General features: G+C 49.0%; 1 protein-coding gene across 1 annotated transcript in view; it reads right to left on the reverse strand.

Moving 5' to 3' along the window:
* SORL1 (sortilin related receptor 1) overlaps positions 1 to 18,873 on the reverse strand; it is a 156,195-nt gene that overhangs the window by 70,691 nt on the left and 66,631 nt on the right. The window contains exons 20-23 of the mRNA XM_063943717.1: positions 14,092 to 14,338; positions 13,872 to 14,010; positions 12,839 to 13,012; positions 1,202 to 1,315 (exon numbers count right to left, since the gene is read on the reverse strand). Coding sequence (XP_063799787.1) covers positions 1,202 to 1,315; positions 12,839 to 13,012; positions 13,872 to 14,010; positions 14,092 to 14,338 — 674 coding nt within the window. The remainder of the gene's footprint in view (positions 1 to 1,201; positions 1,316 to 12,838; positions 13,013 to 13,871; positions 14,011 to 14,091; positions 14,339 to 18,873) is intronic.

The raw sequence follows: 18,873 nt of genomic DNA on the forward strand, positions 1-18,873 counted from the left end.
ATATGCCGCACATTATTAATGCTCTTATACACATAATGACACACATAGTGGCCCTTTACACATATGTTGCACATTATTAATGCATTTTTACATGACACACATAATGCTCCTTACACATATTCTGAACACTACTGCACAACCAACCCACTCACATGCACACAGCACTCACACTGCCACTAGCACTGTGACCTCTGCCCCTGCTTGGATACAGATGAGTCCTCACAAATCTTGCATCAATGCTAAGCATCTTATTTGCATTGCTATGTAGCTAGGATGCACAAGCAGCTTCTGCCGATTAAACGGATATGCAGCATGCCTATATACTGTGCGAGACTGTGGCTGTATCTGCATATGAAATGCTACACACAGAATATAGGCATGCCGCATATCATTTTAATCAGCAGAAGCTAATGATGCCCCTAGGTATATCAAATGCCCTAGGCAATTGCCCAGTTTGCCTATGCCTATGGCCGGCTCTGGAGCTACACCCAAGCTGGACACGTCGGGACAGGTGAAGGTATCATTGAACATACCACCCCCGCACTGGACACTACTGAGAGCTCCACGATGGTGGCTACTGTAGTGCTGGGTCCTGGAGAACACTTGGCAGTTGAGAAGAACTGGTTTCAGCTTGCAGACATTCTGCTGGCATCTCCTGCCCCTCACAGTGCGTCTCCCGGGGACAGAGAAGGGATAATTTTCCCTCATCTCTAGTCTTGGAGGGATGTCAGAGGCTCCCGGGAAAGATGGGCTCCACATTTGCGGTGGTGCAGTCTGGAAGCTGCCATGTATGGACGTGACAAAACGAACGCCTCTCAAAGTGGGATAACTTGGACAGTCACAGAACAACAGTCGTCTCTTTTCTATTTTGAATCAGCGAATTGTGACGGCAGACTCCCGGCTCTAGGGCTGGGGGCAGTGGTACTTCACTGTCAGTTCCAAGTCTATGGTCACCAGAGGAAGTAAAGCTTCTAACACTCTTTAGAGAGAGTTAAAGCGCGGTAATAAATGTCCCCTTAATGTTGTAGGGACATCCATTTCAGCGGTCAGAATGATGGGTGCTTAATACAAAAACAAAACAAGATATGGAGTGTTTAGTAGGATGGGGATAGGGAAGAGTTAACACTGTGTCTGATAACGGAATACCCGTGGGCAGAGAATTAGAGTGCACCTAAGAGACAGACAACAAATATGGACTCACGGCAGTCTCTCTCGTCGCTCATATCTCCGCAGTCGTTGTCGTTATCACATTGCCAGATGCTGCTGATGCAGTTTCCATTTGAGCAACGGTACTGGCTGGGCAGGCAAGCGCTTTCTGCGGGGAGGAAATCGGACATTAGGGTTCCAAAGGGTGCACCAACAACTCCCGACACTCTGCAAACAACGTTCAGGGCGACCAAGGATCTCTGTCTGTTCCTGCGATCTTTACCGTGTCATTATCACATGTACATCATGTAAACGTTTCCCACCAATTACACAAATGATATTTGCTTACTATTTAGGCTCCTACAAACTTGGTATCTGCACACTCCGTGTAGATTGTTATTATACATGGGAATTATCACCACACTTACACTAAGGAAACCCCTTTCATTATCACAATTAATCTCTATCAAATTAGGGGGTGCTGTCAACTACAGTACAAATAGAGCCAACAAGTTTGGAAACTTGTTGACTCCATTTAGGCTCCTGCACAGAATTGGTGCATGTTTTGCAATCGTGACTGTGTACCAGAGCTTATCATGGCGTTTGGAGTTACCAGCGAGTGTAATACATGCGATCATCCTCCAGATGTCGCTTTTTAAAAATCACCATTGCACATGAGTGTGGTCTCCATTGAAATACAGTACACTATAGCACAAGAACTACTTCACTGTACACTGTATGGGCAATGCTGTACGCGCGTATCATTACGCTATTTAAAATACACTGCGGCAATGAGGTCCCGTAGACAAACCAAAAAATAAAAAATAAGATTTTACTCACCGGTAAATCTATTTCTCGTAGTCCGTAGTGGATGCTGGGGACTCCGTAAGGACCATGGGGAATAGACGGGCTCCGCAGGAGACTGGGCACTCTAAGAAAGAATTAGGACTACTGGTGTGCACTGGCTCCTCCCTCTATGTCCCTCCTCCAGACCTCAGTTAAGGAAACTGTGCCCGGAAGAGCGGACAGTACAAGGAAAGGATTTTGGAATCCAGGGCAAGACTCATACCAGCCACACCAATCACACCGTATAACTTGTGATAACATACCCAGTTAACAGTATGAACAACAACAGAGCATCAGACAACCTGATGCAAACATAACATAACATTATTTAAGCAATAACTATATACAAGTATTGCAGAAGAAGTCCGCACTTGGGACGGGCGCCCAGCATCCACTACGGACTATAGATTGTAAGCTTGCGAGCAGGGCCTTCCTACCTCTGTCTGTCTGTTTTTACCCAGTTTTGTTCTATTACTGTTGTTGTAATTGTAAAGCGCAACGGAATATGCTGCGCTATATAAGAAACTGTTAATAAATAAATAAATACTACGAGAAATAGATTTACCGGTGAGTAAAATCTTATTTTCTCTTACGTCCTAGTGGATGCTGGGGACTCTGTAAGGACCATGGGGATTATACCAAAGCTCCCAAACGGGCGGGAGAGTGCGGATGACTCTGCAGCACCGAATGAGCAAACACAAGGTCCTCCTCAGCCAGGGTATCAAACTTGCAGAATTTTGCAAAAGTGTTTGAACCCGACCAAGTAGCTGCTCGGCAAAGCTGTAATGCTAAGACCCCTCGGGCAGCCGCCCAAGAAGAACCCACCTTCCTTGTGGAATGGGCTTTTACTGATTTTGGATGCGGCAATCCAGCCGCAGAATGAGCCTGCTGAATCGTGTTACAGATCCAGCGAGCAATAGTTTGCTTTGAAGCAGGAGCACCCAGCTTGTTGGATGCATACAGGATAAACAGCGAGTCAGTTTTCCTGACTCCAGCCGTTCTGGCTACATAAATCTTCAAAGCCCTGACTACATCTAGTAACTTGGAATCCTCCAAGTCACGAGTAGCCGCAGGCACCACAATAGGTTGGTTCAAATGAAAAGATGACACCACCTTCGGCAGAAATTGCAGACGAGTCCGCAATTCTGCCCTGTCCAACTCCATATGGAAAACCAGATAGGGGCTTTTACATGACAAAGCCGCCAATTCTGACACACGCCTAGCCGAAGCAAAGGCCAATAGCATGACCACTTTCCACGTGAGATATTTTAACTCCACGGTCTTAAGTGGCTCAAACCAGTGAGATTTCAGGAAACTCAACACCACGTTAAGATCCAACAGGTGACACTGGTGGCACAAAAGGGGGCTGAATATGCAGCACTCCCTTTACAAACGTCTGAACCTCAGGAAGAGAAGCAAGTTCCTTTTGAAAGAAAATGGATAGGGCCGAAATCTGGACCTTTATGGACCCTAATTTTAAGCCCATAGTCACTCCCGACTGTAGGAAGTGAAGGAAACGGCCCAGCTGGAATTCCTCTGTAGGGGCCTTCCTGGCCTCACACCAAGCAACATATTTTCGCAATATACGGTGATAATGTTTTGCTGTCACGTCCTTCCTAGCCTTTATCAGCGTAGGAATAACTTCATTCGGAATGCCTTTCTCCGCTAGGATCCGGCATTCAACCACCATGCCGTCAAACGCAGCCGCGGTAAGTCTTGGAACAGACAGGGCCCCTGTTGCAACAGATCATGTCTGAGAGGCAGAGGCCATGGGTCCTCTGTGAGCATTTCTTGCAGTTCCGGGTACCAAGTCCTTCTTGGCCAATCCGGAACAATGAGTATTGTTCTCACTCCTCTTTTTCTTACGATTCTCAGCACCTTGGGTATGAGAGGAAGAGGAGGAAACACATAAACCGACTGGAACACCCACGGTGTCACTAGTGCGTCCACAGCTATCGCCTGAGGGTCTCTTGACCTGGCGCAATACCTTTCTAGCTTTTTGTTGAGGCGGGATGCCATCATGTCCACCTGTGGCAGTTCCCATCGATTTGTAATTTGTGTGAAGACTTCTTGATGAAGTCCCCACTCTCCCGGGTGGAGGTCGTGCCTGCTGAGGAAGTCTGCTTCCCAGGTGTCCACTCCCGGAATGAACACTGCTGACAGTGCTTGCACGTGATTCTCCGCCCAGCGAAGAATTCTGGTGGCTTCTGCCATCGCCACCCTGCTTCTTGTGCCGCCCTGGCGGTTTACATGAGCCACTGCGGTGATGATGTCTGACTGAATCAGCACCGGTTGGTTGCGAAGCAGAGGCTCCGCTTGACTCAGGGCGTTGTATATGGCCCTTAGTTCCAGGATATTGATGTGCAGACAAGTCTCCTGACTTGACCACAGCCACTGGAAGTTTCTTCCCTGAGTGACTGCCCCCCACCCTCGGAGGCTTGCATCCGTGGTCACCAGGACCCAGTCCTGTATGCCGAACCTGCGGCCCTCAAGAAGGTGAGCACTCTGCAGCCACCACAGAAGAGAGACACCCTGGCCCTGGGGGATAGGGTGATCAGCCGATGCATCTGAAGATGCGATCCGGACCACTTGTTCAACAGATCCCACTGAAAGGTCCTCGCATGGAACCTGCCGAAGGGAATGGCTTCGTATGACGCCACCATCTTTCCCAGGACTCGCGTGCATTGATGCACCAACACCTGTTTTGGTTTTAAGGGGTCTCTGACCAGAGTCACGAGCTCCTGGGCCTTCTCCTCCGGGAGAAATACCTTCTTCTGGTCTGTGTCCAGAATCATGCCCAGGAAGGGCAGTCTCGTCGTAGGAATCAGCTGCGACTTTGGAATATTCAGAATCCAGCCGTGCTGTTGTAACACCTCCCGAGAGTGTGCTACGCTGATCAGCAACTGCTCTCTGGACCTCGCCTTTATGAGGAGATCGTCCAAGTATGGGATAATTGTAACTCCTTGCTTTCACAGAAGCACCATCATTTCTGCCATTACCTTGGTAAATATTCTCGGTGCCGTGGACAGACCAAACGTCAACGTCTGGAATTGGTAATGACAGTCCTGTACCACAAATCTGAGGTACTCCTGATGAGGTGGATAAATGGGGACATGCAGGTAAGCATCCTTTATGTCCAGAGACACCATAAAATCCCCCTCTTCCAGGCTCGCAATGACCGCCCTGAGCGATTCCATTTTGAACTTGAACCTTTTCAGGTAAATGTTCAGGGATTTTAAATTCAATATGGGTCTGACCGAACCGTCCGGTTTCGGAACCACAAACATTGTGGAATAGTAACCCCTTCCCTGTTGAGGGAGGGGAACCAGTACCACCACCTGCTGGAGATATAATTTGTGAATTGCCGCTAACACTACTTCCCTTTCTATGGGGGAAGCTGGCAGGGCCGATTTGAGGTAACTGTGAGGGGGCATCACTTCGAATTCCAGCTTGTATCCCTGAGACACAATCTGTATAGCCCAGGGATTCACCTGCGAGCGAAACCACTGGTGGCTGAAATTTCGGAGACGCGCCCCCACCGCTCCTGGCTCCACCAGTGGAGCCCCAGCGTCATGCGGTGGATTTAGTGGAAGCCGGGGAGGACTTCTGTTCCTGGGAACTAGCTGTATGGTCCAGCTTCTTTCCTCTACCCCTGCCTCTGGCAATAGAAGACGCACCTCGGACTTTCTTGCCTCTTTGCGATCGAAAGGACTGCATTTGGTAATACGGTGCTTTCTTAGGTTGTGAGGGAATATATGGCAAAAAAATTGACTTCCCAGCCGTAGCTGTGGAAACTAGGTCCGAGAGACCGTCCCCAAACAATTCCTCACCCTTATAAGGTAAAACCTCCATGTGCTTTTTTGAGTCGGCATCACCTGTCCATTGCCGAGTCCACAGGACCCTTCTGGCAGAAATTGACATTGCATTTATTCTAGAGCCCAGTAGGCAAATGTCTCTCTGGGCATCCCTCATATATAGGACAGCGTCTTTTATATGCCCCAGGGTCAGTAATATAGTATCCTTGTCCAAGGTATCAAGTTCCTCAGACAGAGTATCTGTCCATGCTGCTACAGCACTACACATCCAGGCCGACGCAATTGCCGGCCTCAGTAGGGTACCTGAATGTGTATAAACGGACTTCAGGATACCTTCCTGCTTCCTATCCGCAGGATCTTTTAGGGTGGCCGTATCCTGTGACGGCAGGGCCACCTTCTTAGATAAGCTTGTCAAAGCTTTGTCTGCCCTAGGGGAGGATTCCCAGCGTAACCTGTCCGTTGGCGGGAAAAGATACGCCATAAGTAACCGTTTGGAAATCAGCACTTTCCTATCAGGAGAATCCCAAGCTTTTTCACATAACTCATTTAACTCATGTGAAGGGGGAAAAGTCACTTCTTGCCTTTTTTTCCCCAAACATATAAACCCTCTTGTCAGGGACAGGGTTTTCCTCTGAAATGTGCAATACATCCTTCATTGCTATAATCATGTAGCGGATGGCTTTAGCCATTTTAGGCTGCAACTTTGCATCATCGCCATCGACACTGGAGTCAGAATCCGTGTCGATATCTGTGTCAACAATCTGGGATAGTGGGCGCCTTCTGAGACCCTGACGGCCTCTGCGCTGTAGGATCAGGCATGGGTTGAGACCCTGACTGTCCCAAGGCTTCAGCTTTATCCAACCTTTTATGCAAGGAGTTTACATTATCATTTAACACCTTCCACATATCCATCCAATCAGGTGTCGGCGCCGTCGGCGGAGACACCACATTCATCTGCACCTGCTCTGCTTCCACATAGCCTTCCTCGTCAAACACGTCGACACAAGCGTACCGACACACCACACACACAGGGGATGCTCTATTTGAGGACAGAACCCCCACAAGGCCTTTTGGAGAGACAAAGAGAGAGTATGCCAGCACACACCCCAGCGCTATATAACCCAGGAATTACACAGTAACTTAGTGTTTACCCAGTAGCTGCTGTATTAGTGATTTTGCGCTAAATTTATGTGCCCCCCCTCTCTTTTTACCCGCTTTCTACCGTGATTCTGCAGGGGAGAGCCTGGGGAGCATCCTCTCAGCGGAGCTGTGGAGAGAAAATGGCGCTGGTGAGTGCTGAGGAAGAAGCCCCGCCCCCCCAGCGGCGGGCTTCTGTCCCGCGATTTTGTGTAAAGTAATGGTGGGGGCTCATGCATATATACAGTGCCCAACTGTATATATGCTCTTTTATGCCAAGAGGTACTCAATTGCTGCCCAGGGCGCCCCCCCTGCGCCCTGCAGTGACCGGAGTGTGCGGGTTTAATGTGGGAGCAATGGCGCACAGCTGCAGTGCTGTGCGCTACCTCATATTTAGACAGGAGTCTTCTGCCGCCGATTTTGACGTCTTCTTGCTTCTCTCGCCGGCTTCTGTCTTCTGGCTCTGCGAGGGGGACGGCGGCGCGGCTCCGGGATCGGACGACCAAGGATGCGTTCCTGTGTTCGATCCCTCTGGAGCTAATGGTGTCCAGTAGCCTAAGAAGCATGACCTATCCGCAGTTAGTAGGTCTGCTTCTCTCCCCTCAGTCCCACGTAGCAGAGAGTCTGTTGCCAGCAGATCTCTCTGAAAATAAAAAATCCTAACAAAATACTTTCTTATCAGCAAGCTCAGGAGAGCTCACTAAAGTGCACCCAGCTCTGTCCGGGCACAGATTCTAACTGAGGTCTGGAGGAGGGACATAGAGGGAGGAGCCAGTGCACACCAGTAGTCCTAATTCTTTGAGTGCCCTGTCTCCTGCGGAGCCCGTCTATTCCCCATGGTCCTTACGGAGTCCCCAGCATCCACTAGGACGTTAGAGAAATAGTGTATACAGACGCTAACGAACATGTTAAAGCAATGGTCCATTGACGTTAGGTTTATGTGAGCTATTAATTTAAAATGAACTTAAAGTTAAATATGGCCGGTTCTGGGTGTCCAATCGGCTCATAAGTCTGTTTTTATGGAAGGGGAGATGATTAGCTACCAGGGGATACCGACCCCAAGTTTCTGTGACCCCCACAAGGATAACAGCAAGCGTCAGAACCCATGGTGGGTCGGAATTAACGGGCCCATTATAGTCTATGTGAAAATGAGTCCACTTTGCACCCCGATATCTCCAGTTCTGGGTGTCCCAGAGACTCGAGACCAGTACCATACGAAAGAGGAGAATCTTGGCTTTCAGAGCAAGCTGGCCAGTAGTTTATGTGACACAACAAAAAGAAACCGCAAACAACAATGTGTCAAGTTATACAGGAAGCTGCAAACTTTATGAGCGAGGCTGTTAAGGCATTATGTCAGATTAATGGCCGTACTACAGCGATGACGGTCTCGGCCCGCAGAGCTCTGTGGCTACGACAATGGTCAGCGGATGCCAATTGCAAAAAGGGTGTGCAGAATCTTCCCTTTACAGGAGATGCATTGTTTGGAGAGGAGTTGAACAAGTGGATCTCTCAGGCGACGGCAGGTAAGTCTACCTATCTGCCGTCTGCTGCACCACCTGCTAGACGTCCCTTCTCGGGGCCCTCTTTGCAGTCCTTTCATGTGGCAAGATTCAGAGGCAGAGGCCAAGGGGCCTCCAATGCTGCTAGATGATCTCGCTGTAAGTCCCGGAAACCAGCAGATGCTACATCCCTGGACCAGACCTCCGGATTCCCTGCCACAAAGCTCTCCGTGTGACAGTTGGCCCCAGCAGCAAGGCGACTTTCAGGTAGGCGCTCGCCTTCAACACTTCGCCCATGTGTGGGCGGAGTACTGCCGGGATCCTTGGGTGAGGGACCTCATATCCCAAGGATACCGGCTGGAATTTCAAGTACTTCCTCCCCACAGATTATTCAGGTCAGGCTTACCAGCTTCACCCATAGCAAGAGTTACCTTGCAAGAGACCACTCAAAAACTTTTACAAACAGGATTCAGTACCTCCTCCGTTACACAACAGGAGTTTTTACTCCAGTCTATTTGTCGTACCAAAACTAGACGGTTCAGTGAGTTAACATTGTCCCCTACTTGGACGATCTCTTGATAAAAGCAATGTCCAGGGAACGTCTGCTACAAAGCATCGACCTGACTCGCCTGCTTACGGATCACGGGTGGATCCTAAATTTTTGGAAATCTCACCTTGAACCATCCCCAATGACTTCAGTTCCTGTGAATGATACTGGACACTGTCTCAGAAGGTGTTTCTTCCAATAGACAAGGCCTTGACTATCCAGGCTATGGTCCGCTCAGTACTCCGACCACGCAAGGTCTCAATTCACCTTTGCATTCGCTTGCTGGCCAATTTGGTGGCCTCATACGAGGCAATACAGTATGGAAGATTTCATTTTCCTTTTCAGCTGGATTTGCTGGACAAGTGGTCGGGGTCTCATCTACACATGCATCAGCGTGTAACCCTATCACCCAAAGCTCGGATTTCCCTGCTGTGGTGCCTACAAATTCCTCACCTGGTGGAAGGCGGGAGTTTCAGTACCCAGTCTTGGATTCTACTGACAACTGATGCAAGCCTCCGGGGTTGGGGGCCCAGTTCCAGGGGAAATGGTCGAGTCAGGAATCTTCACTACCGATAAACGTCCTGGAACTCAGGGCAATTTACAATACCCTTCTACAAGTTTCCCATCTTCTCCATGATCAAGCTATCCAAGTTCAGTCGCACAACTCCACGGCGGTGGCGTACATAAACCAACAGGGAGGAACCCTGGCCTCTGCCGCTTCTAAAGGATCTTCTTCAGCAAGGACGGCTTGGAAGTTGAGTGGGAGATTCTAGAATCTAGCCAGAAAAGGTCTTCCCTCCAGGGTTATTTCCACTATGGTACAGGCCCGGAAAGTGGTTACGTCGAAACACTACCACCGTATCTGGAAGAAATATGTTTCTTGGTGCGAGTGTAGAAAGGTTCCTCCTGTGGAATTTCGAATTGGTCGTTTTCTGCTTTTCCTACAAGCGGGTGTGGATATGGGCCTACAGTTAGGCTCCATCAAAGTACAGATTTCAGCGTTCTCTATTTTCTTCCAGAAACAACTTGCAATGTTGCCGGAAGTAGACTTTCCTGAAAGGAGTTCTTCATATGCAACCGCCGTTCGTACCTCCCACAGCTCCGTGGGATCTCTATGTGGTTTTGTCCACAAAAATGGGACTGGTTTGAACCATTACAAAGGGTGAAATTGAAAATTTCTCACTTGGAAGCCTGTCATGTTGCTGGCATTGGCATCTGCAAGACGTGTCTCTGAATTGGGGGCCTTAACCTGTAAGAGCCCGTACTTGATATTTCATGAGGATAGGGCGGAACTCAGGACCCGGCCTCAGTTTTTGACAAAAGTGGTGTCAGCCTTTCACGTGAATCAACAGATTGTGTTTCCGGTGTTGGCTGATGCTTTAGTTGCCCCAGAGTCCTTGGACGTGGTGAAGGCTCTGAAGATTTATGTCAAGAGGACTGCTTGTCATCGGAAATCTGACTCGCTGTTTGTTATGATGCCACCAAGATTGGTCGTCCGGCTTCTAAGCAATCTATTGCTCGTTGGCTCAGGCTGACCATTCAACAAGCCTATACTTCGGCAGCTCTGCCTGGCCGACGTCTATTCAGGCCCACTCGAGATCAATGGGTTCTTCCAGGGCGGCTGCCCGGGGTGTCTCGGCCTTACAGTTGTGCCGAGCTGCTACTTGGTCTGGTTCAAACACATTTGTAATGGTCTATAGGTTCGACACCTAGGCCAAGAATGACCTTCAGTTTGGTCAGGCGGTCACCTTGCAGGGGTCTCAGCGCTCTCCCACCTGTTCTGGGAGCTTTGGGACTTCCCCACAGTACTAAAGTACATTCCCCAGTATCCACTAGGACGTTAGAGAAAATAGGAATTTAATACCTACCGGTAATTCCTTTTCCCGTAGTCCGTAGTGGATACTGGGCGCCCGCCTCAGTGCTTCGAATTCTGCTTATCTGGCTTAAGTGTTTTTGGTTGGTCCGCTGTTGCGGTCCTTTTCCAGGTTGGATTAGCTTTGCTATCCTTTGTTTTGGTTGGTGTTGCTATCCTCTTTCCGGTTAGCACTCCTATTCTCTTATGGTTGTGTGTTGGCTCGTTGCCACAACCTCTGTTTCTATAGGTTTATGCGTTTCCTTCTCTCATGGTAGGTCCGTTTCCTCAGGCAGTTTTCCTAGACTGAGGGGCATAGAGGGGAGGAGCCAGCACACACTAAAGGTTTCTTAAAGTGCCAGGCTCTAGTGGACCCGATCCATACCCCACGGTACTAAAGTACATTACCCAGTATCCACTACGGACTACAAGAAAAGTAATTACTGGTAGGTATTAAATTCCTATTTTAAGCCCATTTTAATTTAATTTCATTTAATGCTCACATAAACCGAACATCAATGGACCATTACTTTAACACGTTCGTTTGCATCTGTATACACTATTTTTTTTTATTTTTATTTTTTTGGGGGGGAGGCTCCCGACAGAGAATGAATAATTTCGACAGCGTCTCTGAACGCACCATCTCCCCCCTCACCCTTCCTCCTCCCCTAAGAGACTGCTTTTTTCAGACAAAGAGGCCAACACAGTACGTAAATGAAGGGCTGATACTACAGTCGCTTTGGTTGGGGAAAAGGACTAGAGAGGGCCAGAGTGAACGTACATTAAACAGTACAGTACTGTGCTACGGATTTGCGTGTCAGACGCCCCGACAGTTAGTTATGGAAACAGGTCTTTTCCTGTGTGCATAATTCTATTAAATGTAAGGTTCTTAAATATATGAATGTTATAATTAAAAAAAAAGAAGCGTCAAGAAGGAAAAAAAAAAAACCATAAAAACAAAGGCATTCGCATTTTGGGAATCAAACCCGGGACACTGAGCATGGGGTGACACTTCACCGCTTGGCCATGACACCTGGTAATAAAGACAAGCTCATGTGTAAATGTAAGCACTGATCCGTTCCCATGGGTTTTGCTGTACTGGCTACAAAACTTGGACGCTCACATACAGTGCTCTATGCCTAACGTCAATGGACCATTGCTTTAACACGTTCGTTTGAGTCTGTATACACTATTTTTATTTATTGATTAGTCTACGGGACTTGGACACTCACATAACCCGCCAATGGACCATTGCTTTAACACATTCTCTTGCATATGTATACACTAAATTTATTGATTCATTTATTGGTTTCTTTTTTTAAATTGACTCTCTCCGTCTGACCATTGGTCTGTGTGTACAGTATACAGTAACATTACAGTCGTCACTGACCATTTGTCAGAGCTTGTAGATCAATCCGCCACTATTCGCTCTACAGTACTGGATTAGTGGAGCATTAGCCACCCAGTGGTGAAGATGTGTATTGCATGCTGCGTATGTAGTCATGCCTTAGCGCGCCTGTCCGTTAAACAACTGAACAACCTGAGGTATCGCTTAGGCGTGACTAATCCTCCGTTAAGGTGGAGCAACAGCAACGATGAGGGAGGCTCTATCTGTACTACGCAAACATTTACTACTTCATTGCTATGTATTACATTATGTACGACATCTATCCGGTACTTTAGCATTTATTTTTTTTCGCCATCAGGTCAACTCTCTTTATATATTTACCAGGTACGCCAATACATTTCGTGGAAGTATCAGAAATCAAATGCAGTACATCTTGTTTGTGTTGGATCCCGATTATCAGCTGCCAAAGGTTAAAACACACCAAGAGCCAGCTCACAATAAGGCAAATCTCTGCCCCACCGGTCTCAATTCCGTTACAATACACAGGCATTGATGTGCCGTGACAGGCATTCTATGTTCTGCATTATCACTATACGCTGCAGATACTTATCAAGCTGATGAAGATACACCGACTGACATCTTTCTCACCCTGCTTCACACAGGTCTTGTTGTTCAGCTGGTACCCGTGCGGACACTCGCACTGCTCTTCCCCAGAAGATACGGCCTCCTCCTTCACGCCCTCTGGACAGCGGCAGTCTCTGCTGTGGTTCGCTTTAGGCAGGCACAAGAGGCGGCAAGGGTTTGACGTGCAAGCATTCTCTCCTGTGTGGGGAGGAACAGAAATCTAGTACCAATGACTATTTATGTATTTATTACCAGTTTTTTATATAGCGCACACATATTCCGCAGCGCTGTACAGAGGATATTCCCCATCTCATATACACGCAGTCACATTCATGCTAGGGTTACTTTTCTTGGGAGTCAATTAACCTACCAGTATATTTTTGGATTGTGGGAGGAAACTGGAGTACCCAGAGGAAACCCACACAAGTACGGGGAGAATATACAAACTCCACACAGTTCGGGCCATGGTGGGAATCGAACCCATGACCTCAGTGCTGCTAGGCAGTAATGCTAACCATTACACCAGCCGTACCGCACAATGCTGTGATCCAGGTCTACGTGTGATATGGTGACTGCAAACAGCCAAGCGTCTGTCCGGGTGTGGTGTCTGGTAGGTCGCAGTACAACTCATGCTGAGTAAATATATTACACACACTTACAGATGTGTCCTCATACATCTCGCCACAATACGCCATGCAGCGTGAGATAACGGACGCGACTGAGCCGCCAGGTCCCGTGCAACTCTGCTAGCGTCCGGAGTCTATATTTTGCAGAAAATGCGCATTAGTCGCAACGCAATGTTACTAAGCTGCTGAAGTCCTGGCGCCGTGTAGCTGCCACCTCGTGCTCACTGCTGTGTGGCCGCTGACATCACCAAGCGCTTGACATCCCAGATACCTGGACGTCTGAGCTAGCAATTAAATTCTGCTCAGAGTTGAGGCAACTCGGATATTCCTGAACTCGTCACGTAGCAGGCAGCCATTTAGAGGAAAGGAAAGCGTCCCTTCCGAGAATTCCAGTTTCACCCACTGCTCGCTAGAATTAGGTCATTCGTTACCTGACCATTTTCCCTTATAGAAAATCTTCATATCCATCACTCCCGATAATCGGCCAATCAGAACTTCGGCCTGGGCGCCGTTATACTTCGAGGCCCTGAAGATGCTGAGTTGGGACCAGTCGTCCCAGTAGATCTGACTCTGTAACCAGGAGAAGCGGGGAGTGTTAATTTGCACCGGCGTATGCGGAACACCATGCTCTGTCATCGCGCTCTCGCTTACCTTGAACACTGCGATGGCGTACGGATGGGGGAGGTTGTCCAAGATCACCATCCTTTGCTGCCCATTGAAGTCGATTCTCTCTATGCGATCCATATAGGCCTCAGTCCAGTAGACCCAGTTCTCATCTACAGAAATTCCATTGGGCCATTTAATGCCATCAGCCACTAGATGCCTCACCGCGGAACCGTCCATCTCACTCTTGTAGATTCCATGTCGCTCGTCGCCCCAGTCCGTCCAGAACATGAACCTGATGGAAAAAATGAAAATCTTCAAATCAAGGCTACTTCAGTACAAACGATTGCAGAAACCCCCACAAAATATTCACATCAACTACAAATAAAACCCCTAAACACCACTACAAATCCAGCTAAAAGTTACACGCATAACCCCTGACCTGTTCACTGGACAAACCATTTTGCAAAGAAGGATCCCCAGAGCCAATCCTATTCTGTGGTATGGGTTTACTAGGAAAGAGTAATAGTACTGAGGGCCCAATTCAGATCTTATCATAGATGCGCTAAATTTAGCGCATCTACGATCAGTTTTACAGACATGCGGGGGGGACGCCCAGCACAGGGCTAGCCCGCCTCTGCGCCCCCACACACGGCGGCGAAGCTTTCGCACCCGCTAAGTAGCTCCCTGCCAGCGCAGCTCCTGCCCACTGGCAGGCCACTACTCGCCGCATCCTCCCCCCGCAACGGTCCGGACACGTCTCCTTTGTCCGTTGGAACGCCCACCTCCCGCCCCGCGGCCGTCTCTGCCCGTCAATCAGGCTGAGGCAATCGCAGCCCTGAGATGCTGATAGCATCTCACTGAGCTCCCGCTGCGCATGTGCGCTCCACAAAGTAATTCAGATTGCGATCGCTGCCGCGATGCGGTCTGAATTGCCCCCTCAGTTCTGAGACGGGAGGCTGGAGAAAATAAGAATTTACTCACCGGTAATTCCATTTCTCGTAGTCCGTAGTGGATGCTGGGAACTCCGTAAGGACCATGGGGAATAGACGGGCTCCGCAGGAGACTGGGTACTCTAAAAGAAATATTAGGTACTATCTGGTGTGCACTGGCTCCTCCCTCTATGCCCCTCCTCCAGACCTCAGTTAAGGAAACTGTGCCCGGAAGAGCTGACACAACAAGGACAGGATTTGGAATCCAGGGTAAGACTCATACCAGCCACACCAATCACACCGTACAACTTGTGATAACCATACCCAGTTAACAGTATGAACAACAACTGAGCCTCAGTAACAGATGGCTCATAACAATAACCCTTGAGTTAAGCAATAACTATATACATGTATTGCAGAGAGTCCGCACTTGGGACGGGCGCCCAGCATCCACTACGGACTACGAGAAATAGAATTACCGGTGAGTAAATTCTTATTTTCTCTGACGTCCTAGTGGATGCTGGGAACTCCGTAAGGACCATGGGGATTATACCAAAGCTCCCAAACGGGCGGGAGAGTGCGGATGACTCTGCAGCACCGAATGAGCAAAGGCAAGGTCCTCCTCAGCCAGGGTATCAAACTTGTAGAACTTAGCAAATGTGTTTGAACCCGACCAAGTAGCAGCTCGGCAAAGCTGTAAAGCCGAGACCCCTCGGGCAGCCGCCCGAGAAGAGCCCACCTTCCTCGTGGAATGGGCTTTAACTGATTTAGGATGCGGTAACCCTGCCGCAGAATGAGCTTGCTGAATCGTGTTACAGATACAGCACGCAATAGTTTGCTTTGAAGCCGGAGCACCCAGTTTGTTGGGTGCATGCAGGATAAACAGCGAGTCAGTTTTCCTGACTCCAGCCGTCCTGGCTACATAGATTTTCAAAGCCCTGACTACGTCCAGCAACTTGGAAGCCTCCAAGTCCCGAGTAGCCGCAGGCACCACAATAGGTTGGTTCAAATGAAACGCTGATACCACCTTTGGGAGAAATTGGGGACGAGTCCTCAATTCTGCCCTGGCCATATGGAAGATCAGATACGGGCTTTTACATGACAAAGCCGCCAATTCTGACACACGCCTAGCTGAAGCCAAGGCCAACAGCATGACCACCTTGCACGTGAGATACTTTAGCTCCACGGTCTTAAGTGGCTCAAACCAGTGTGATTTCAGGAAATCCAACACAACGTTAAGATCCCAAGGTGCGACTGGAGGCACAAAAGGGGGCTGAATATGCAGCACTCCCTTAACAAACGTCTGAACTTCAGGCAGTGAAGCCAGTTCTTTTTGAAAGAAAATAGATAGGGCCGAAATCTGGACCTTTATGGATCCTAATTTTAGGCCCATAGTCACTCCTGACTGTAGGAAGTGCAGGAATCGACCCAGCTGGAATTCCTCTGTAGGGGCCTTCCTGGCCTCACACCAAGCAACATATTTTCGCTATATACGGTGATAATGTTTTGCCGTCACGTCTTTCCTAGCCTTTATCAGCGTAGCAATAACTTCATACGGAATGCCCTTTCCCGCTAGGATCCGGCGTTCAACCGCCATGCCGTCAAACGCAGCCGCGGTAAGTCTTGGAACAGACAGGGCCCCTGCTGTAACAGGTCCTGTCTGAGAGGCAGAGGCCATGGGCCCTCTGAGATCATTTCTTGTAGTTCTGGGTACCAAGTTCTTCTTGGCCAATCCGGAACGATGAGTATAGTTCTTACTCCTCTCTTTCTTACTATCCTCAGTACCTTGGGTATGAGAGGAAGAGGAGGGAACACATAAACCGACTGGTACACCCACGGTGTCACTAGTGCGTCCACAGCTATCGCCTGAGGGTCCCGTGGCGCAATATTTTTTAGCTTTTTGTTGAGGCGGGACGCCATCAGGTCCACCTGTGGCAGTTCCCAACGATTTACAATCTGTGTGAAGACTTCTTGATGAAGTCCCCACTCTCCCGGGTGGAGGTCGTGCTGAGGAAGTCTGCTTCCCAGTCGTCCACTCCCGGAATGAACACTGCTGACAGTGCTAGCACGTGATTCTCCGCCCATCGAAGAATCCTTGTGTCTTCTGCCATTGCCATCCTGCTTCTTGTGCCGCCCTGGCGGTTTACATGGGCGACCGCCGTGATGTTGTCTGACTGAATCAGTACAGATTGGTTTTGAAGCAGGGGCTCTGCTTGACTCAGGGCGTTGTAGATGGCCCTTAGTTCCAATATATTTATGTGTAGAGAAGTCTCTAGACTTGACCACTGTCCTTGGAAGTTTCTTCCCTGAGTGACTGTCCCCCATCCTCGGAGGCTTGCATCCGTGGTCTCCAGGATCCAGTCCTGTATGCCGAACCTGCGTCCCTCGAGAAGATGAGCACTCTGCAGCCACCACAGCAGAGACACCCTGGCCCTTGGGGACAGGGTGATCAACCGATGCATCTGAAGATGCGATCCGGACCATTTGTCCAACAGATCCCACTGAAAGATCCTTGCATGGAACCTGCCGAAGGGAATTGCTTCGTAAGAAGCCACCATCTTTCCCAGGACTCACGTGCAGTGATGCACCGACACCTGTTTTGGTTTCAGGAGGTCCCTGACCAGAAATGACAATTCCTGGGCCTTCTCCTCCGGGAGAAACACCTTCTTCTGTTCTGTGTCCAGAATCATTCCCAGGAAAAGCAGACGCGTCGTAGGGATTAGCTGCAACTTTAGGATATTCAGAATCCAGCCGTGCTGTTGCAACACTTCCTGAGAGAGTGCTACGCTGACCAACAACTGCTCTTTGGACCTCGCCTTTATGAGGAGATCGTCCAAGTACGGGATAATTATAACTCCCTTTCTTCGGAGTATCATCATTTCGGCCATTACCTTGGTAAATATTCTCGGAGCTGTGGAGAGACCAAACGGCAACATCTGGAATTGGTAATGACAGTTCTGTACCACAAACCTGAGGTACTCCTGGTGAGGTGGGTAAATGGGGACATGCAAGTAAGCATCCTTGATGTCCAGCGACACCATAAAATCCCCCTCTTCCAGGCTTGCAATAACCGCCCTGAGCGATTCCATTTTGAACTTGAACTTCTTTATATAAGTGTTCAAAGATTTTAAATTCAGGATGGGTCTCACCGAACCGTCCGGTTTCGGTACCACAAACATTGTGGAATAGTAACCCCTGCCCTGTTGAAGGAGGGGGACCTTGATTATCACCTGCTGGAGGTACAGCTTGTGAATTGCCGCCAGTACTACCTCCCTTTCCCTGGGAGCAGCTGGCAAGGCTGATTTGAGGTAACGGCGAGGGGGAGTCGCCTCGAACTCCAGCTTGTATCCCTGAGATACAATTTGTACAACCCATAGATCCACTTGTGAGCGAACCCACTGGTTGCTGAAGTTTCGGAGACGCGCCCCCACCGCACCTGGCTCCGCCTGTGTAGCCCAAACGTCATGCGGTGGACTTAGTGGAAGCAGGGGAGGATTTTTGTTCCTGGGAACTGGCTGCCTGGTGCAGCTTCCTTCCTCTACCCTTGCCTCTGGCCAGAAAGGATGCTCCTCTGACCCGCTTGCCTTTCCGAGGCCGAAAGGACTGCATTTGATAATACGGTGCTTTCTTAGGCTGTGAGGGAACCTGAGGCAAAAAAGTCGACTTCCCAGCAGTTGCTGTGGATACGAGGTCCGAGAGACCGTCCCCAAATAGTTCCTCACCCTTATAAGGCAAAACCTCCATGTGTTTTTTTAGAATCTGCATCACCTGTCCACTGCCGAGTCCATAATACTCTCCTGGCAGAAATGGACATTGCATTAATTCTAGATGCCAGCAGGCAAATGTCCCTCTGTGCATCCCGCATATATAAGACGACGTCTTTTATATGTTCGATGGT

Source organism: Pseudophryne corroboree, chromosome 10 (genome assembly GCF_028390025.1).
Source record: "Pseudophryne corroboree isolate aPseCor3 chromosome 10, aPseCor3.hap2, whole genome shotgun sequence".
Classification (NCBI taxonomy): Eukaryota; Metazoa; Chordata; class Amphibia; order Anura; family Myobatrachidae; genus Pseudophryne; species Pseudophryne corroboree.